Source organism: Cryptotermes secundus, unplaced genomic scaffold, assembly GCF_002891405.2.
Source record: "Cryptotermes secundus unplaced genomic scaffold, Csec_1.0 scaffold559, whole genome shotgun sequence".
Lineage (NCBI taxonomy): Eukaryota > Metazoa > Arthropoda > Insecta > Blattodea > Kalotermitidae > Cryptotermes > Cryptotermes secundus.
The window spans coordinates 299,289-317,959 of NW_019718620.1; the positions used below are offsets into that span (position 1 = coordinate 299,289).

General features: G+C 40.9%; 1 protein-coding gene across 1 annotated transcript; it reads right to left on the reverse strand.

The window, feature by feature from the left end:
* Positions 1 to 490: 490 nt before the first annotated feature.
* On the reverse strand, positions 491 to 17,722 carry LOC111862246. Its single transcript, XM_023847460.2, has 5 exons — positions 17,636 to 17,722; positions 15,555 to 15,730; positions 5,890 to 10,510; positions 4,911 to 4,987; positions 491 to 2,351 (listed from the first exon to the last, which is right to left on the reverse strand). The coding sequence occupies exons 2-5, from the start codon at positions 15,716 to 15,718 to the stop codon at positions 2,270 to 2,272; spliced, it is 4,944 nt and encodes a 1,647-aa protein (XP_023703228.1). The 5' UTR covers positions 15,719 to 15,730; positions 17,636 to 17,722; the 3' UTR covers positions 491 to 2,269.
* Between the last annotated feature and the right edge of the window lie 949 nt (positions 17,723 to 18,671).

Below are 18,671 nucleotides of genomic sequence, written 5' to 3' on the forward strand. Positions count from 1 at the left end.
GCGGGTGGGTATCTTCTGTCTTGAAAATGGAGGCATAAGGTTCCTCCAAAACTTTAGTACCAAAGTACACAGTGTCACATCCCAGAAGATAATCATTTTTATACTGCTGTGAGAACCACAAATCCTGTAAGACAATTGGTGAAAATAGATTTAAAAATGTTAATAATTCTTAACTGACATCTGAAATATGGTAATACACAATGATTGCGTAGTGAAAATATGACACTAGGTATTCAGGTTCATTGCAATAATAGATTTAGATGACCTATCTTACACAAATTTGTACTTATATTTTCCTTCTCCTCTCCTTCATGTTCTCATACACTGACCCACCAAGACACATTGCTCGGACTGATCATCCTCCCCCCCCCAAAGAAGCCACTTATCCACAGTTCTGTACCAGCTTTACTTATGTGGTTATGTTATTTGTTTGTTTGTGTCAAATGTGTGTATGTAGGGCTATGGACAGTTTCATATTAAACAACAAATGGATTTTTTGATGCTGCACTTTAATATTCTAACAATGCAACTACAAGGAGAATATCCACATAAATGTTTACATTACACTGTACATGTAAGCAAACATATATATCACAGGACAGTTTAATATTTTTTAATTTCAGTATTCAGAAAATAAAATATTTTAAGTTTCCTGACATGATTAGATTAATACGTATTCTTAAGATTTAGAGCGTTACTCTTATTCATTAATTTGTGTCTTGGAAACATATGTGTTTAAATATCCGCTTTCTTAATTGATGTTCATAAACCAGTTACTAATATTTTGTTGTTATAAAAATATTTGTTTGATTTTTAAAGGTTTTATATTTGGCTTGGAACATAGACCATAGACCTTGAAGTTCTGATCACCTTTGTAATTTTCTTGCAAGCAAATGTAAGCTACAGAGAAAGTAGTGTCCAGACCATATATAGCAGTAATCTGAATATTTTATGAAATCAGTTTAGAAATTAATTTGTGTAGTCAATCGGAATTAAAAAAAAAAAAAAGGAAGAAAAAGAAAAGAAAAAAAAAAAGAGAGATATAGAGTTTTGAGGTTAATTTACTAACACTGGTACGAAGTAAGTGAATCATTTTTCTGAAATTCATTCTTTGGGCACTATGCTATTTAAGCATGGGATTAATGGGTTTTTGGACTTTATTCAGTGCCTGGTATTCTAATATCCACAATGTTCTGGAAACTGGACCTGTTTCTATCCACAGGTGAGGGGATGGGAGACACCTACTCTGTTGGGTATGTTAGAAAGAGCTAACCACAAGTGCTGGACAGTTGAGGTTAGCATTTTCTAATTGACCCAACATAGTAGGTGTTTACCATCCCCTCACCTGAGGATGGAAACAGTTCCAGTTTCCAAAACAGTGTATATCAGAATACTGGAAAGTGGACAGAGCCCAAAAATCCAATAATCCTGAATGCTATACACCATCATTGAACCCTTCAGAATCCACTTCTTAAACAGCTATGCATAAATTAATAGTTCCTGAGTACTCTAAAATTTGGCACAGTATTATAGAAAATTATTTAATAGTTGCCTGGATCCTTGTGTCCCTTAGAAAGGGCAATTTCTTGAAAGCTTGGATCATAAGAATTAATATAAAGAGTTTGCATTTTAATGTTTTGCATGCCGATAAATTTTAATCCCTGTTAATATGATTCACTGTTAATGTTAACCTCTTGGTTAGTAAACAGTAAGTTTAAGTGGCCTTAAACAGTAAGGATTATTCTACAGAGATGGAGGTATATGAGAAAACATAAAAGTATTTGTGCATATAAATGTTTGTGCAAACTTGTTAAAACATTTATGAACACATTTGTCATATGTGCAAAGTGCTGAAGTGTCTTAAAAACATTTTCTTTTATAGATCATGCCTAATCCAAGAGTTGTAAATGCTTTAACATGAACATTAAGATCAGTCTTATGATTAAAATAAATTAAATAAATTAAAAATGATCCATCATCTCTGTGAAATTATACTGGCTTATGCAATATTTCAAATATTCCTGTAGAAACTTGCATTTGTAGATAATAAGTCTCTTGTTGAACAGTTAGAGTGAATATCAAATCAGAACTACATATAATTGCTTATAAAGGATTGAAGAATTTGGCTGTTTAAGAATGACTGAAATGTGTTTAAATATTTCTACATATTATCTAATATTTTGCTGGATTACACTACTGAAACACCTATATAAGTTGCAGTGTACTGTATGGAGACACAGGGGTGAACAGATCTGTTAGGTTTTGGCCTTCATTTAGGCTTTGTTGACAGTATCATGACTGCTGCGCTGACACCTCCACCAATCAGAGTAGCGAGTAGTCCACCTTTCTCCCTGTAATGAATTATGAAAAACCCTGGCTAAATTGTAACATAGCTGTTTCTAACACGAATTATGAAGTGGAAGAAATATATTTTTTTAATTCATTCTTTGCAGCTTTGCAATTTTGAACAGTTCATCAAACTTATAGGATCTGTGTCTCTCACAGCATGGTTATGCCTTCTTGGCTATAGTGCCACGTAGTCTGTTGAAAGTCACCTGATACTTCAGATGAACAGTCTGCCTGTTTTATGCCGGTTTCTTGCTTGGCTTACTGTTCAACCCTGAAGATGGAGGCGATATGTTCCACTGAAATGTCCGTTGACTTTCAGTGGTCTATGTAGTGTTCTATCACAGCAGCTAGAACTCTTCGTTATCCTTGATATTCTACCTAATTTGAGATACTCTTCTGCAATTTGCTTATGGGGACTCACTTAAAACATCAGAATCCTCAGTCAGAATAGTCAGTGCCTTAGCAGGGATTTCAACCAGATACCCACTGAATACAAGTCAGTTGCATTAATGCATGAACCAGCTCACTCAGTATGATTTATTGCAAACAAAATATGGTGGGTATAAATATTATTATAACAAAGCAAATCACATTATACATGTCATTGCATAGTGTCAGAAAATATGTTTCGTTGTGTTTCACAAAGCATTCACCATATGGAAAAAAAAAATAGAAATGTAAGTTTCAGATCCTTATGAGAAATATATTTTATGTCACGTTCCACTTTGTTTGGAATAAGTCATCTTTGGTAAATTTGATAAAGTTTGAGCTGAGTTTCATTTAAAATATGTTACATTGGATTGATAAGGACCAGAATTAAATTTGTTGGAACATTTGCCATATATCCCTAATACCAAACTCCTTTTAAATTTGTTTAGTACTTTTGAATGTGAAATGTATGGACAGACAGACATTGCCTTACCCTGTGGGGTTCACTTTGTTCTCCTTGTACAGAGAAAAAATATTTTATTTTTTTTTTCACTTCTTGATACTGTTACTGCAGAATGCTGTATTTTAGTATGTAACCCTCTTGCTTTGTATTCTGAGGGTTTGGGATTCAAATCTTGGCCCAGACACTGTGTGTTATGAATTGTTATGATATTCCTCAGTTTCTTCAGATAAACGTTGGGATAAGATATGAAATTAGACCACAACTACTTCCTTCCAAGTCCTTTTCAGTTAGTAATTCACTAATATTTTTATGTTTTAATAGTATTAAATTTGATCTATTGAAAGCATCATTGAACAGGACATTAATAAAATCAATAAGTTGTCAGATATCAACATTGATGGATAGTTTGTGATTATACATGATCTGATAAAATTAATAAATGTAGAAGTAGTGTTAGGTAAGCCATATACCAGGGGGTCCAAAAAATGTACTCACTCTTTGATAGTCAATATCTTTAGAACAAAATGACATGTAGTTACAATTCTTGTGCGGTAGTGTAGTGTAGTGTAATGTTTTCTCAACAGATGGCAAAAGTCATGTGAGTGTCGTGCCGCATGCACGATGCAAGCAGAAGACAGCAACAATGGCTGAAAGATTGTTCTTTGAGCAACGCAAGGCTGTATCGAAGTGGTACTGGAANACCGCACCATCATCGTGGTGCGGTAGTGTAGTGTAGTGTAATGTTTTCTCAACAGATGGCAAAAGTCACATGAGTCATGTGAGTGTCGTGCCGCATGCACGATGCAAGCAGAAGACAGCAACAATGGCTGAAAGATTGTTCTTTGAGCAACGCAAGGCTGTATCGAAGTGGTACTGGAAGTACGACAACATTAAAGAGGTACAACGACAATGGCAGAATGAGTTTGGAACTCAGCCACCAACAGCTGCTGTAAATCCACACATTCCCGTGGGCAAGGAAGTGAATCTACCGGGTGTGGTGTGGTCTGTCATCGTGCGGTTTGATTGGTCCTTTCTTCTTTGAAGGTACTGTGACTGGTCAGGTGTATCTCGATATGCTTCAGACATCGATTTTCCCTGCCATTTGAGAGCTGTTTGGAGATGAGAGATTGTACCTACAACAAGATGGTGCTCCACCTCACTGCCATTGAAATGTCAGGACATACTTGGATGACACTCTACCTGGACGATGGATAGGTCGAAAAGGTGCTACTGAGTACCCACGATGGTCTCCAGACCTAACACCTCTCGACTTCTACCTATAGCGAACCTTGGTTGAAGTTTATCGACAAAAGCTAGCTACACTGAACGCGCTACGAGAAACCATCGAAGCGTCGTGTGCAGCCATCACACCAGACACACTGACAACCATAGTTTGCTCAGCAGTGGCGGCATCGACACTGTTTAGCCGCTGATGGTGGTCCCTTCGAACACCTACAATGTCTCTCTCTCTCTGCGCAAGAATTGTAACTACATGTCATTTTGTTCCAAAAAAGAGTGAGTACATTTTTTGGGCCCCTCTGTGTATACTGAAATTCCAGATTTTTGCTATGGACTTTGAATTCACTTTATTTGCTTTTTCATCTTAAGGGAATTGTGTCTAATAATATTACCATGCAATGCTCAGACAGCACAGAATGCTAATATTTACCTCATGACTGCAGGAGCTGGTTTGGTGGAGCCAATGAGGGCCAGGTCATCAGGTACAAAAGCACAGTTGGAGGTTGGCTGGAAGTTTAGAACATAACTGAATTAGCTATCAGTGATATATATTTAACTTTCAAAAATACAATAGGAATCTAAAATGTGTTAAATTGTGAGCATAATGTGATAATTAGCATTTATAACCTTAGAGAATCTATGCCTTCAACTCCTTCAGCAATACAAATACAAATAAGATTTCTTGCTTAGGTACATCAGCTACTTCTACTCTGGCCATCTTTTGTGTTCCACAGGATCAGCAAATTAAATTTTCTTGAGGCACTATGCTACAAGCCAGAAGGTCATGGGATTTTTCAATTGACCTAATCCTTCCAGCTGCACTATAGCCCTGGGGTTGACTCAATAATGAGTAGCAGAAATAGGTACCAGGAATTTTCCTGGGAGTAAAGGGTAGCCGGCGCATATGGCTGGCAACCTCACCTCCATCTCTGAACTGACTGTCTAGAAAATGTGGGAGCCTCATTCTCTGACAACCCTGCATGGCCTGTTACAGGGGTAGCTTTACCTTCTTTTTATCATTTCTTGACACATCAGTCTGCTGCAACAATTTGCTGTTTTATGGATGAATGAATGATAGAAATGTAAAAATCAATTATGGCATTTAATTCTTTATATTACAGTCTTGTGGGTATGGTTAATTATTTGTAATTTAACTTTAATGAAATTTATAGATTATTTAAATCTTAGTAAGATACTTTGCAAGAGCTATGAAGATTTTAGTATGATGCAATAAGAAATGTAGAGAAGCAAATGGTAGTGCTCCTGAAAGATGAAATTGACCACTGATCTCCACTAGCGTAAGAATGCATGGAAGTTTACATTCAAACCCCATGTACACCTTAAATATGTTGTGCTTAGATGTTTATAGTAAATCAAAATATAATAAATGAAACATTGCAAAACTCTACCTTGTCAGCAAAGAAACTGTTGAAACGATCCATTTTAGTTGAGAATCCCAGTATCACATCTAAGCTTGTAAGATATTCCAAAGCATTTCCCTTCCAAATTGTTAATGCTGGCCAAAATAAAGTCAGAGTGGCCAGTGCACATCTTACATATTCAGTGATCTTGTCAGTCCAGCTTGAATATTGAGCAGGCATAAAATTTAAAATAGATTTCTGTATTGTTCCCAGTGGCAAACCAATACTTAATAATGATTCAGTCTTCAGTGTTGTATTATCCATAGTAATAAATCGTCTCTCAGAAAGCCCAAAACTCTGGTACAGATCTTGATTATTTGAGATATGTCCATAAGACAGTTTTGTGTTTCTAACATTTGTCATCCTGTTGGTACTGTAATGTTCTGGAGCCTTCAAAGTAAAGCGAATGATAGAGACCTGTTCAGGCTGTGACACAAGGCGTTCAGAGAAGACAGCTCTGTTAGATGCCCTGGCTGTCAGTTTTTTGGTTGCAAAGCGGTCAGTTGAATATTGTTTCAAAACAGATCTCCTTCCATTGACCATTTTTACAAATGACATTCGCTCAACAGAAGTTCTGAATTTCCTTGCAGAAGTTAAACTATCTGGTTTCCTGAGAGAAGATGAATAGTTGACTGATTTTCTGGACTCCATTTGAGACACTAGTTGAGCGGAAGTCCTGGAATTTATGTTATTTGCCAAACGTTCAACTGATCGTCTAATATCCACTTCAAATGCCAGTGGTACAGTAGAACCGCGTCTGAAATCTCTTCCAAGTGCCCAACTGCCAACTGAGCGCCTGACAAATGCTACTCTTTCGGTATAAACCCTAGAAATAGTAACTGGTGCTAGACGTTCAGCTGAGCGTCTTGAATCCCTCTCAGAAACCGATCGTTCTGCAGAACTCCTTGTTCCCAAAACTGTTACAGTTGGGTCAGCAGATCTGGAAGATCTGGTTGAAATTTGCCTAGAGTTCCTTAATGAAACTGAACGTTCAACAGACCGTCGAGAATTCTCCCCAAATGCCATTCGGTTGACAGACACGGTTCTGATATTTGTGACTAATGCCAAACGTTCAGCATACCTCCTGGAATCTCTTGCGGATACCATCTGTTCAGGAGAATTCCTTGTTAAATCCCTGACAGACGATGTAACTTCAGTAGACCTCCTGGACTGCCTTTTGGATGTAAGTCGTTCAGCAGAAAACTTCTTGTAATGTCTGACAGAAGTCGGACTTTCAGGCGATCTTCTAGTATTCCTTTCAGGTGTCAATCGTTCAGCAGATATCCTGGGATCCCTAACAGATGCCAGACGTTCAGGCGACCTTCTAGTATTCCTTTCGGGTGTCAATCTTTCAGCAGATATCCTGGAATACCTGACAGATGCCAGATGTTCAGGCGATCTTCTAGTATTCCTTTCGGGTGTCAATCGTTCAGCAGATATCCTGGGATCCCTAACAGATGCCAGACGTTCAGGCGACCTTCTAGCATTCCTTTCGGATGTCAATCTTTCAGCATATATCCTGGAATCCCTGACAGATGTCAGACGTTCAGGCGATCTTCTAGTATTCCTCTCAGGTGTCAATCGTTCAACAGATATCCTGGAATCCCTGACAGATGCTAGACGTTCAGGCGATCTTCTAGTATTCCTCTCAGGTGTCAATCGTTCAACAGATATCCTGGAATCCCTGACAGATGCTAGACGTTCAGGCGATCTTCTAGTATTCCTCTCAGGTGTCAATCGTTCAACAGATATCCTGGAATCCCTGACAGATGCCATACGTTGAGGCGATCTTCTAGTATTCCTTTCGGGTGCCAATCTTTCAGCAGATATCCTGGAATCCCTGACAGATGTCAGACGTTCAGGCGATCTTCCAGTATTCCTTTCAGGTGCCAATCTTTCAGCAGAAATCCTGGAATCCCTGACAGATGCCAGACGTTCAGGCGATCTTCCAGTATTCCTTTCGGGTGTCAATCGTTCAACAGATATCCTGGAATCCCTGACAGATGCTAGACGTTCAGGCGATCTTCCAGTATTTCTTTCGGGTGTCAATCGTTCAGCAGATATCCTGGAATACCTGACAGATGCCAGACGTTCAGACCATCTCCTGGAATTTCTTTCCAGTACCAGTCGTTCGGCAGAAACCCTCCTATAATTCGTTGCAGATACTGAAATACCAGCAGACATCGTAGACCTTTCAGTAAACCTAAATTTCTGTTCGGATATTAGTTGTCTAGCAGAAATCCTCCGTGAATCACCGAGTTTGTTTAAACGTTCAGCGATCGTTGCTTTGGATTTTTTTTCTACTGAATTTCTGCCCAGACTACGTGTTGTTTCAGACTCAGCGGCGTGGTTATTCCTAGAAAGAGAAATCCCTGAAGATCGATGTTCGTCACTTATGCTGCGGGTAACAATTCGTCTTGAAGCATGGTGTTCAGGCAATCGCCTGTATTCATCTTGAACTGTTCGCCCACCTAAGGGATTCGCATACAGTATTTTCCTAGATGTTGTGAGTGGGCGATCTGTGGAAGTTGACGTTTTTGAAGAGCTTCTTTCCTTTGAGATTCTAAACGGTGCTGATCTATCGGAAGAAAATCGCCGTTTCTCTGTTTTCCTATCTGAAGCACGACGACTATACCATTCCGACGAAATGGATCGTCTTTCATGATTAAATTTCATATTCCTCCTTTCTTCAAGAGGAACATGTCTTCGAGATAAACGGAAAAGAGCCATTTCATGATGCAATGTGAGACTGCGGTGTTCTTCAGATGTTCTCCGGGTAGCTGATAATCTAGGCGATGAAATTATCTCATTTGAAGTTGCACTAATTCTTCGATTGTCAGCAATTCTGTATACATCAACGCAATTGATCGAGTTTCTATTTGGTAGTAATTTGATGCTAGAAACTGTAGAAAGTCGTTCATCCGAAATCCTAAAAGTTTCAATGAGATCTGATGAAATTTCGGGGGACAGTCTGTCGTTGGATATTCTTATATTTCGACGACCCGCAGATATTTTAGAAATAGATTCAGAAAACTGCCTCTGATTTTTGTTTTGTTCGGAAGACAATGATAGATGGCGAACTGGAGAAGTTAAGCGAAATAATCCCTCATGAGACATTCTCACATTTCGGCGTTCGTCAGATCCCCTGCCAGTACTTGAACTTCTGATAGCTATGCCGGTAGATGGAAACGTTCTAGAATCACGGTGGTCGGAAGGAATGTGGGAATTTATGTTCCTGGTTATCCCTCGGATGATATTTATTCTTTCGGATTTAATTCTTGCTTCGGAGAGGCTTCTTTTCAAATGTTGTTCATTAGACCTTCGAGCTTCATCAAGGGAATTTCTTCTAGAAAACGACTTCTCTGCATAATGTCTTCGCTCTTCTGGCTGCACTGCCCTTGAAATTGATCGTCGTTCAGGATACAAACGTTCTTTTGAAACTCGGCTTCCCTGTATTTCTTCCGATAATGTCCTTATTCCCAAACGAGTTTTTCTAGAACCATCTTGACGGATGTCGGTTGTGGGACTGCGTGAGGATCTAGTGCCAGAGAAGCTCCTTTCAGAAGATGCCATAGACTCAAATCGAATTTTAGAAATTCTATCTGATACTAGGCTTCGAGAAGATTGCCTTTCAATAGACATTCTCCTGTAAGGACTGTATTCGAGCATCCTACGATCTGTTAACAGTCTTCGTGAAGACTCTCTTTTTTCTGATAACCTAGATGCAGCAGGCTCGCTAATTCTGCGTTCAGTTGACATCCTCCGTTCAGATTGCCTTGCGACAGACGATCTTCTGGCTGCATCAGGCTCGAACATCCTATGATCCGTTGAAGTTCTCAGGGAAGATTTTCTCTCAGTTGACGTTCTTGTAGAAACATCGGACTCAGACACTCTACGGTCGGCAGAAAGTTTGCGAAAAGACTGTCTTTCAAATGTGAATCTCCTGGATCCATCAATTTGAAACATTCCACGTTCCATTGTACGTCTCGAAGCTTGCCTTTCCCTTGACTGTCTCCTAGAAATGTCTCTTTCGACTAAGGCCCTTGAGTCAGGAACGGTTCTGCTAGGATACTGTCTTTCTGCTAACATCCTTCGCGATGCTTCCAACTCTGGTATTCGGCGGGAAAGTAACTTCTTAGCCGTTTCCTTGGGTTCATCATGTTCCATGGACAGAGCTCTCCTGACAGTATCAGTTCGCTCTGAGGCAATTCTGGCAGCACTCTCCACAGATAACAGAGTTCGTGTTGTTATGCCTTGTTGCTGAGAAGTTACTGCCAGTTCTACGTCAGGAACTTCTCGTCTTTTCAGTGACCTGTACTTAACCTGATGCCGAGGAGCCTGTATCTTAACGACTGCTGCAGTCGGGTCCGTTGAACGAGCAGCCAAAAGTCTTCTAGGAGAGGCATTTGCATACCGTTTGGCTTGTCTGGAATGTCCATGTACGTTCTCCGCAGGACGTTGGTCCACTGTACAGGTGTTCTCCAGTAGGAATACATCAGTTGTGGAGCAAGTATTATCGTGTTCATTGTCCGGTGGAACGGTCCGAGTCATCTTCGCTAGAGCATTCCGGCTGTCCGCACATCCTCCTTCCCCTGGGTCCTCCGGCGGGCTGTGGGAAAGAAATCTTATTGAAGATAACTGGTCTCCGGACAACGTATAAGCATTCTTTGCATTGACACGGAACCTGCAGGTAAATGACGCCGTTCTACGTGTTGGTCGTTCTTGGTGTAACATGGCTGGGATAGGCCTACATCTTTCTAGTCTTATTAATAAACAAAAAGAACTCCATGGCTTGAGTCGGCAAGCGAACTATACCGACCGAGCGATCGCCGCTTGTCGACGAAGTTAGTGCCAACTTAGCGGATAGAGAGTGTCCCGTAGTCAGCGCAACGAATCCCCACGGCCGTTACTTTCGGGTTTCTAGACCGGAGGCGCTATTTCCTTGAAAAAGATTCTCAATTATCCTCACCAAGCTGCGTGGGCCCCGTTCCAGACCCACTACTTCTCAGAAAATCTGGTAGCACCTGGAATCGAACCCGGGACCTTTGGATCTGTAGCCAGGAACTCTGATCACTAGATCACAGAGGCGGTCAGCCTTATTAATATTAGTTACATATTCTTCTGCGGCTTTCCTAACGCTTCGAAACACGGAGCTTGTGCGTAGGATAATCATTTCGAGTCGTCAATCTTATACGCAGTACGGTCAGCCAGTAAGCTGGCGACATCAATCTAAGGGTACATTCTCAAGGGTTCTGACAATCTGTATAACATTCAGAATTACTGGGTTTTTGGACTTGGTCCATCGTCCGATATTCTAGAAATTAGAAACTACAACGTTTTGGAAACTGTATCTGTTTCTGTACTCAGGTGAGGGGGAAAGACACCTACTCTGTTGGGCCCTTTAATCCAGTGATTGAAGTTAGCTCTCTCTAAGAGACCCAACTGAGTAGGTGTCTTCTCCAACAACAGAGTCTATGTTGTATTGTATTGTATTGTACAATATTCTCATACAATTTGGGGCACCAGGAAACTAGTTAGGCTCATTAAAATGTGTTTAAACGAAACGTATGGTAAAGTCCGTATAGGTTAACATTTGTCTGATAATTACCCTTTTTTTTTTTAAATTAGCTTAAGGGGGAGTGGAGTCCAACTGGGTCCACTCGGCATGGCGGCCACTGATTGGCCTATTGTAGCCTGCCCCGGGTGATTATGATGATGGAGAATTTGGTGGAATGAAGATCGGCAGGAAACCCGAAGTACTCGGAGAAAACCCGCCCCCAGCGCCACTGTGTCCACCACAAATCTAATTTGACCAGACCCGGGATCGAACCCGGGCCGCCGCGGTGGATAATTTCCCTATCCTCATTGGTTTACATAAAATAAGGAGATGCTTTATCGCCAGTCCTTTCCAATTTTGCTTTAGTATATGCCATTAGGAAGGTCCAGGAAAACTAGGTGGGACTGAAATTAATCTGGACACATCAGCTGCAGGTCTATGCTGAAGATGTGAATCTACTGGGTGATAACATAGATACCATAAAGAAATGCACAGAAACTTTAATTGACCCTAGTAAGGAATTTGGTCTATAAGTAGACACAGAAAAGACTAAGTATATGTTACCTCATCAACAGAATGCAAGGCAAAATCATGATATAAAGAGAACTAACAGATATTTTGAAAATGTGGTACAGTTCAGATATTTGGGAACGACTATAACAAATCAAAAACTGATTTAGGAGAAAATTAAGAGAGACTGAATTCGGTTAGGCGTGATACCCTTCAGTCAGGAAACTTTTGTCGTCTCGTCTGCTGTCTAAAAGCTTAAAAATTAGAATATACAAAATTATAATTTTGCCTGTTGTTGTGTATGGGTGTGAAACTTGGTCTCTGACACTAAGGAAGGGACGTAGACTGAGGGTGTTCGAGAACAGGGTGTTGAGGAGAATATTTGGACTGAGGAGAGACGAAGTGATAGGAGGTTGGAGAAAACTGCACAGTGAGGAGCTTCATAACTTGTACTCTTCTCCAAGTATAATTAGAATGACCATGTCAAGGAGGATGAGATTGGAAAGCTGGAAGGAAAGAGACTACTAGGAAGACAAAGACATAAATGGATGGATAATGTTGAAATGGATCTTAGAGAGATAGAATGGGATGGTATAGACTGGGTCGATCTGGCCCAGTATAGGGACCAGTGAAGGGCCCTTGTGAACACGGTAATGAACTTTTGAGTTCCATAAAATTGTTGGAATTTCTTTAGTACCTGAAAAATTGGCGGCTTCTTAAGAAGGGCTCAGCTCCGTGTAGTTAGTTAGGGTCATTCTCCTCCTGTCGCAAGTTTGATTCTGTGGGTCTCATGAAGACCATCATAAATTATTCTCTTTGTTTTACCTTGTCTAAGTGGCACCCGGGACTGTTTTATACTCACTATCGAGTGACGATATTCAGTGACATGAGAACTTGATACTTTATAAGGTATGATTCTCTCCCCGTCAGCTCAGGTCTTTTCAATAAACTAGCGAACTCGCTTCTCTCTCACAGCAATCGGCAAAGTCAGAAAGTGGCCTCGTGCACCTGGGTGGTTATATCAGGCAACAAAAATATTATAGGCAGTGAAAGACACCGGGATTCAATTTCGGACCTTGGAAAGACAACTGACTTTCGGCAAGACCCATTTTATACTGACAAATCAAATGGGTCTTTTAATTACAGCAGAAGGATAAATCGTTTTGTATGGCTTTAATGGAAGAACACAGTTTCAGGCTCTTTCCCCCCCCCCCTTGTCACTACAGCCTCAGTGGGCCTAGGCCTACCTCCATGAACTTCTCTGAGCCTGTAGCCAGTCACGGTAGCCGAGCGGTCTAAGGCATGTACTGTCTTCGCTCGCTTGGAAACCGGAATCGTGGGTTCGGATCTGTTTCCTGCGAGGTACGAACTGGATTTTTATATATATTATTCTCATAAATTTCCAGTCACGGTAGCCGAGCGGTCTAAGGCATGTACTGTCTTCGCTCGCTTGAAAACCGGGATCGTGGGTTCGAAACTCACTCAGGGCATGGATGTTTAGTTTGTGTGTGTGCGTTTTTCTGTGTTTTTGTACAGGTAGAGGCCTTGCGACGAGCTGATCGCCCGCCCAAGAAGTCCTACCGAATGTGTAAGATCTAGAAAAACCGAAGTGAACGGAGAAGTTCATGGAGGTAGGCCTAGGCCCACTGGGGCTGTAGTGCCCCCCCCAAAAAAAAGAGACAAAATGAGGAGAACGAAAAAATGTATCATGATCTNGTAGGCCTAGGCCCACTGGGGCTGTAGTGCCCCCCCCAAAAAACTTTTAAAGGTCATTAAAATCACATTTAATTGTAACGTGTTACTGCTTTACAAGACAATCTTCATGCAACTGTTCACCAACTGAAACGGCCGCACTGCAGCAGTTCGCATGTCAGTGCATCCAATGTTATNATTAACTAAGACCACGAAGCTGAGTCCTTGTTGAGAAGCCGCCAGTTGCGCAGCTACTCAAGAATTCCCTGCATTTTATGTAACCGTGTTCACAAGAGCCCTCCACCGATTCCTGCTTCAGAGCCAGAATAATCCAATCCATACCATCCAACCCTATCTCTACACCAAACATTATTAGGATGTTTAAATCAAGGAGAGTCTGATGTATGCTGCGCGCATGGATATGAGAAGTGCGTACATAGATTTAGTCAGAAAACCTATAGGAAACAAATAAGCTTTGAGGCTTAGGCGTAGAAAAAATCGAGAAATAGACCATTGTTGTGTAAACCGGATAGAAGTCGCTCTAGGTAGTGTCCAATTGTGAAGGGGATAAGAACTTCGAAGTCCTTTGAAAGCAAGTCGTGTCTTTAAGAGCTGCAGAACTTCATTAAACTTCTCTAGTTAGGTCGTGCATCATGGAGTTTATAATGACTAATAAACTGGTCTGTTAAGTTTCCATACGTTATTAAGAACGTCGCAGACTCTGCAGCCTGCAGTGCAGCGGTGGATGATTGCTCTTACGCGGTGTGGGGTGGGGTTGGCCGGGGGAGACGTGGGGTTATTTTGGTGTGTTTAGGACCGGAGAGGCTCCCCAGAAAAACTGTGTTGTTGAACGTTTGTTAGATAAAATGTTAAATCATTCGCATTGACTGAAACAAAACTTAAATTTTATGTGCAAATTACATAAACTCAGCGTCGCTGCTCATTAATTTGGTCAGAATGGACCTGCATGTAAACTGTGGTGTTCTGAAGGCGTAGAGATAAAATTCAGTGGAGTCAGAATTAGACACGCAGTAGCGTAGTTGGTTGAGGGGCTATGCTACAAACCGGAAGGACGCGGGTTCAAGTCCCGATAAGGTCATTGGAATTTTTTTCAATTGGCCTAATCATTCCAGCCGCACTATGGCCCTGGGGTTCACTCACTCTCTAACAGAAATGAGTACCTGGAATCAATTAAAATAATTTTTCTGGGGAGTAAAGTGCGGCCGGCGCGTAAGGCTGACAACCTTACCGCCATCTTTGAGCCGATTGTCTATATAATGTGGGACCCTCAACGTCTCACAACCCTATGGGCCTTCATGGCTTCTTACAAGGATAGCTTCACTTTTACTTGCTTACTCTTTATGCCATATTTTAGGTATAGTAAATTGAAAGAATAGGCCTAAGTTTATGTACTGGAACCAATTTCGGAAATTTATAAAATTTCGCGTTTAATAATAAGATCTCAAAATTGGCTGAGGTCAGATTATTTTCTTAAATGGCTCCGTTTTGACCGCCTCTGTTTTAGTACAAGTATTCTTAACCAACCAGTCTTCATATAACCAATATAAGTTACCACGGAATTCTCGTTCGTTATTCACATTCAGATCTGAATGAAATTTTATTAAATTTAAGTGTTCATGAACGAAATATATATTTCACATGACTGCTGGAGTTGGTTTCCGCTCCTTCATCAGTGGAAATTGCTCCAAGCAACACAATATGGCAGACATGTCAGACTTATAGGGTCGATCTGATCGATGCTGGGCATTTCATGCATTTCCATAGTGTCGATGTACTCGAGCTTGATATTATAAGTGTCAATGATTGAAGAATTATGGATACATGGTTACTAGGTGCGATGCATGTTGAACTTAAGACCAATATACATAATTACCTGGCACAGTGTTCTAACACTTCAAGCTGGAAAGAGGATGCCAACCCACGGTCCGGTTTGCCTCGAGACATCTCCGCCAGGATGGGACACGCGAGGTAGAGCAGTAGGAAGCCGATCATGGCTAGGCATCGCGCCGGCAAGATTATCAGGCGGGTTTTCCGCATCAAGAAAATGTTCTGCAACAGATAACACACCACAAAGGGAATCCACAACCTGCCTAATTTGCGGCTCCTGTAGGAAAACGACATAAAATATTTGCTTATGTTGTTAGACTCAGTTAGCAAAAACTTAACGAATCTAATAACAAACAAATAAACAAAAAAACTCCGTGGTATTAGTCCGCCAGCGAACTATACCAACCGAGCGACCGCCGCTTGTCGGCGAAGTTAGTGCCAAATTTAGCGGATAGAGGGTGTCGCGTGGTCAGCTCAACGAATCCCCACGGTCGTTAATCTCGGTTTTCTAGACAAGACCCGCTATTTCCTTCAAATAGCTCCTCCGCTGAGCGGACCCCGTTCCAGACCCACTACTTCTCATAAAGAAATCTGATAGCGCCGGGAATCGAACCCGAACCTCTGGACCTGTAGCCAGGAAGTCTGACCACTAGACCACAGAGGCGGTAATCTAATGGTTCGGTTAATAAGTAGGTGGGATAAGTCTGACGGAACGTGGTTCAACTATCGACTGTACCGGCAAACTCTTATCACCGCCACCGGGGCAAATGGGATTGGAGCCCACCCAGCCACATGAGTGATACGAGATTTCTTCTGGGGATTAGAGTTTCCGAAGCGCGAAGAGCCCCACTCACCTTCGTCTAGTACCCAGCAAGGTAAAGGGAACAACAGGAGAGTTTCTAGGATGAACTGAAACTTGCTCTCTTTGCGAATTTTAGCAGGAGAAAGAAGGAATGCCTTACGATTTTTCTCCGTGTCTCCGTAAGCCCACAATGTGATGCTTGAAGATCCGTATTGTGTGTCGTATGTTATATTTCGTGCGCATCCCACCACTGATGCACAGGAATAATGCCAAGAGGGAGGTAATGCAAACTTCGCTGTCACCGTCATTTTTCATAAACAAGGCTATGGCGACGGAGTTCTGGATGTATGATATTACGCGTGTTATGGAGAAAATTGCACTATTTTATTAAAGAGGACATATATTTCCATAATATCACTAGTTAAAGCATAACTAACTCTCTTCGTTGGCCCCCTCATAGCTCAAGCGGTTAGTTCCTGGCTTCCCACCACGGCGTCCCGGGTTCATCCCGGGTCTGGTCAAGTAGGATTTGTGGTGGACAAAGTGGCGCTGGAGCGGGATTTCTCCGAGTACTTCGGTTTCCCCTGCCAATTTTCATTCCACAAAATCAGTGGCCGCCGTGCCGAGTGGACCCAATTGGACTCCACCCCCCACTAAGCGAATTATAAAAAAAAAACTCTGTTCCTTGAAGAGATAGCAGTTTTTCAACTCGTCAAGAAATATCCTACTTTGATGTAGCCAGAAGTTTTATAGTTCTGTGCAAGAAATCCCGCATTTAGACCCTATCCTGAACCCGGTATGATTAGTCCATCCATTTACGCCATGTTTCCTTACAATCAATTTTAATATTATCTCCCATCTATGACGAGGTCTCTCAAGTGGTCTTTTCCCTTGAGGATTTTCAACCAAAACTTCCAATGACTTATGATATTTTCGTGTACGCTGCATGGTCTCCCTATATCATTCTCTTTGATTTAATTACACTAATAATATTGGGTGAAGAGTGGGGCTGAGAATTTTATTTTATAACAGTATTACTTGGGGATTCAAAGGAATGTAGTTAAATATTTACGAGAGTAAAAGAATGTTTTGATTGTAAGTAGTTATTTCATACGAACTAAACATTTTATGATATGTCTGGATGCGATGAGAGAGTAGAACTTACCAGCAGCTCATGCGTGGTCGGCTCCTAAACCTTTCTAGTTTTGAAATATTTTGTTCTTTACATCACTATTATTCCTACTGCCCTCAAAATTTCAAGCTAATGTAAATGATAGGAAGTGACGTAACAAAGCAGTCACTGTACAGTACTCTTGATAACTCACCCGTATACGCCTAAGCCAATATGTTGGTCTGGAAGTCGGTGGAATACTGTCAAGTCTTCTTCAGCTGTTGCTAGCAGAAGACAATCTGAATTTACACCAGTAAGGTTCCCGGTATTTATACGAAATCTGCTCGTCTTCTTTTCAGTTTTGACGTGCATTAAATGCGAAACTATTTCTAACCAAAATAAGAGTTTTACATTTATTCTTATATTTTTTTTAAAATTCGAAGTAATCAGAGATTTAATAATAATTGTGACATATTTGTTTGCATGTATGATGTTTACTTGGTTTTCGTTTAATTTCAGAAACGCTAAATTAAAAATACTCCAACCGGGTGGAAGTTCGTTTTCAGGAGCATAGCCTACATGTGGGTTGTGCCCATAATTCAATTTCTAGTCAATGCGAAATGCAGGGGGCAGATTGTGGTGTGCACGGTTGTTAGCTTGTAATCAACGGTAGTCTATTCCACACTTGGGGGGATCTATAACCATGTTAGTGGTTCTTATCTCCGTCAACCACACATCGTGTCGCCTAAAGCAGGCGATCTCTACAAAATGGAAGCCATTCTGCGCACAACGCAACAGAACCCAATTTCCTTTGCTCATCTGTATCGAAGTAATCCATTTTCCTATGGATAGAGTCCATCAATGAAGTTTCTATGACGTCAGTGACCAAATGTACCGTGAATATTTCACTCTCGCATCTTTTTATTCTTTTAATGGGTAAGGGGCTCTTTTCTTCCCACGCACGTTTCAAGTAATTCGTCTCCATATTGAATTTGATACGGTAAAATGGCTGCTAGGTTAGTGTGTTCTGTAGATAGCAAGAGCGCAGTATTTTATTTTTTGATCACAACTTACATTCCAGAAATAGAAGCCGCTAAAGTAAACCGGTTGCTTAGAACCGAAGTATCCTTCTGACTTTATTATATTTTCGTGTATATGGTGAATTAAGAAAAATATTTACAAGAGATATTTGTATGAACTGAAGTTCTCACAGCGGCGGGATATAACGCCGTGTGGTTTTCTGATAATCA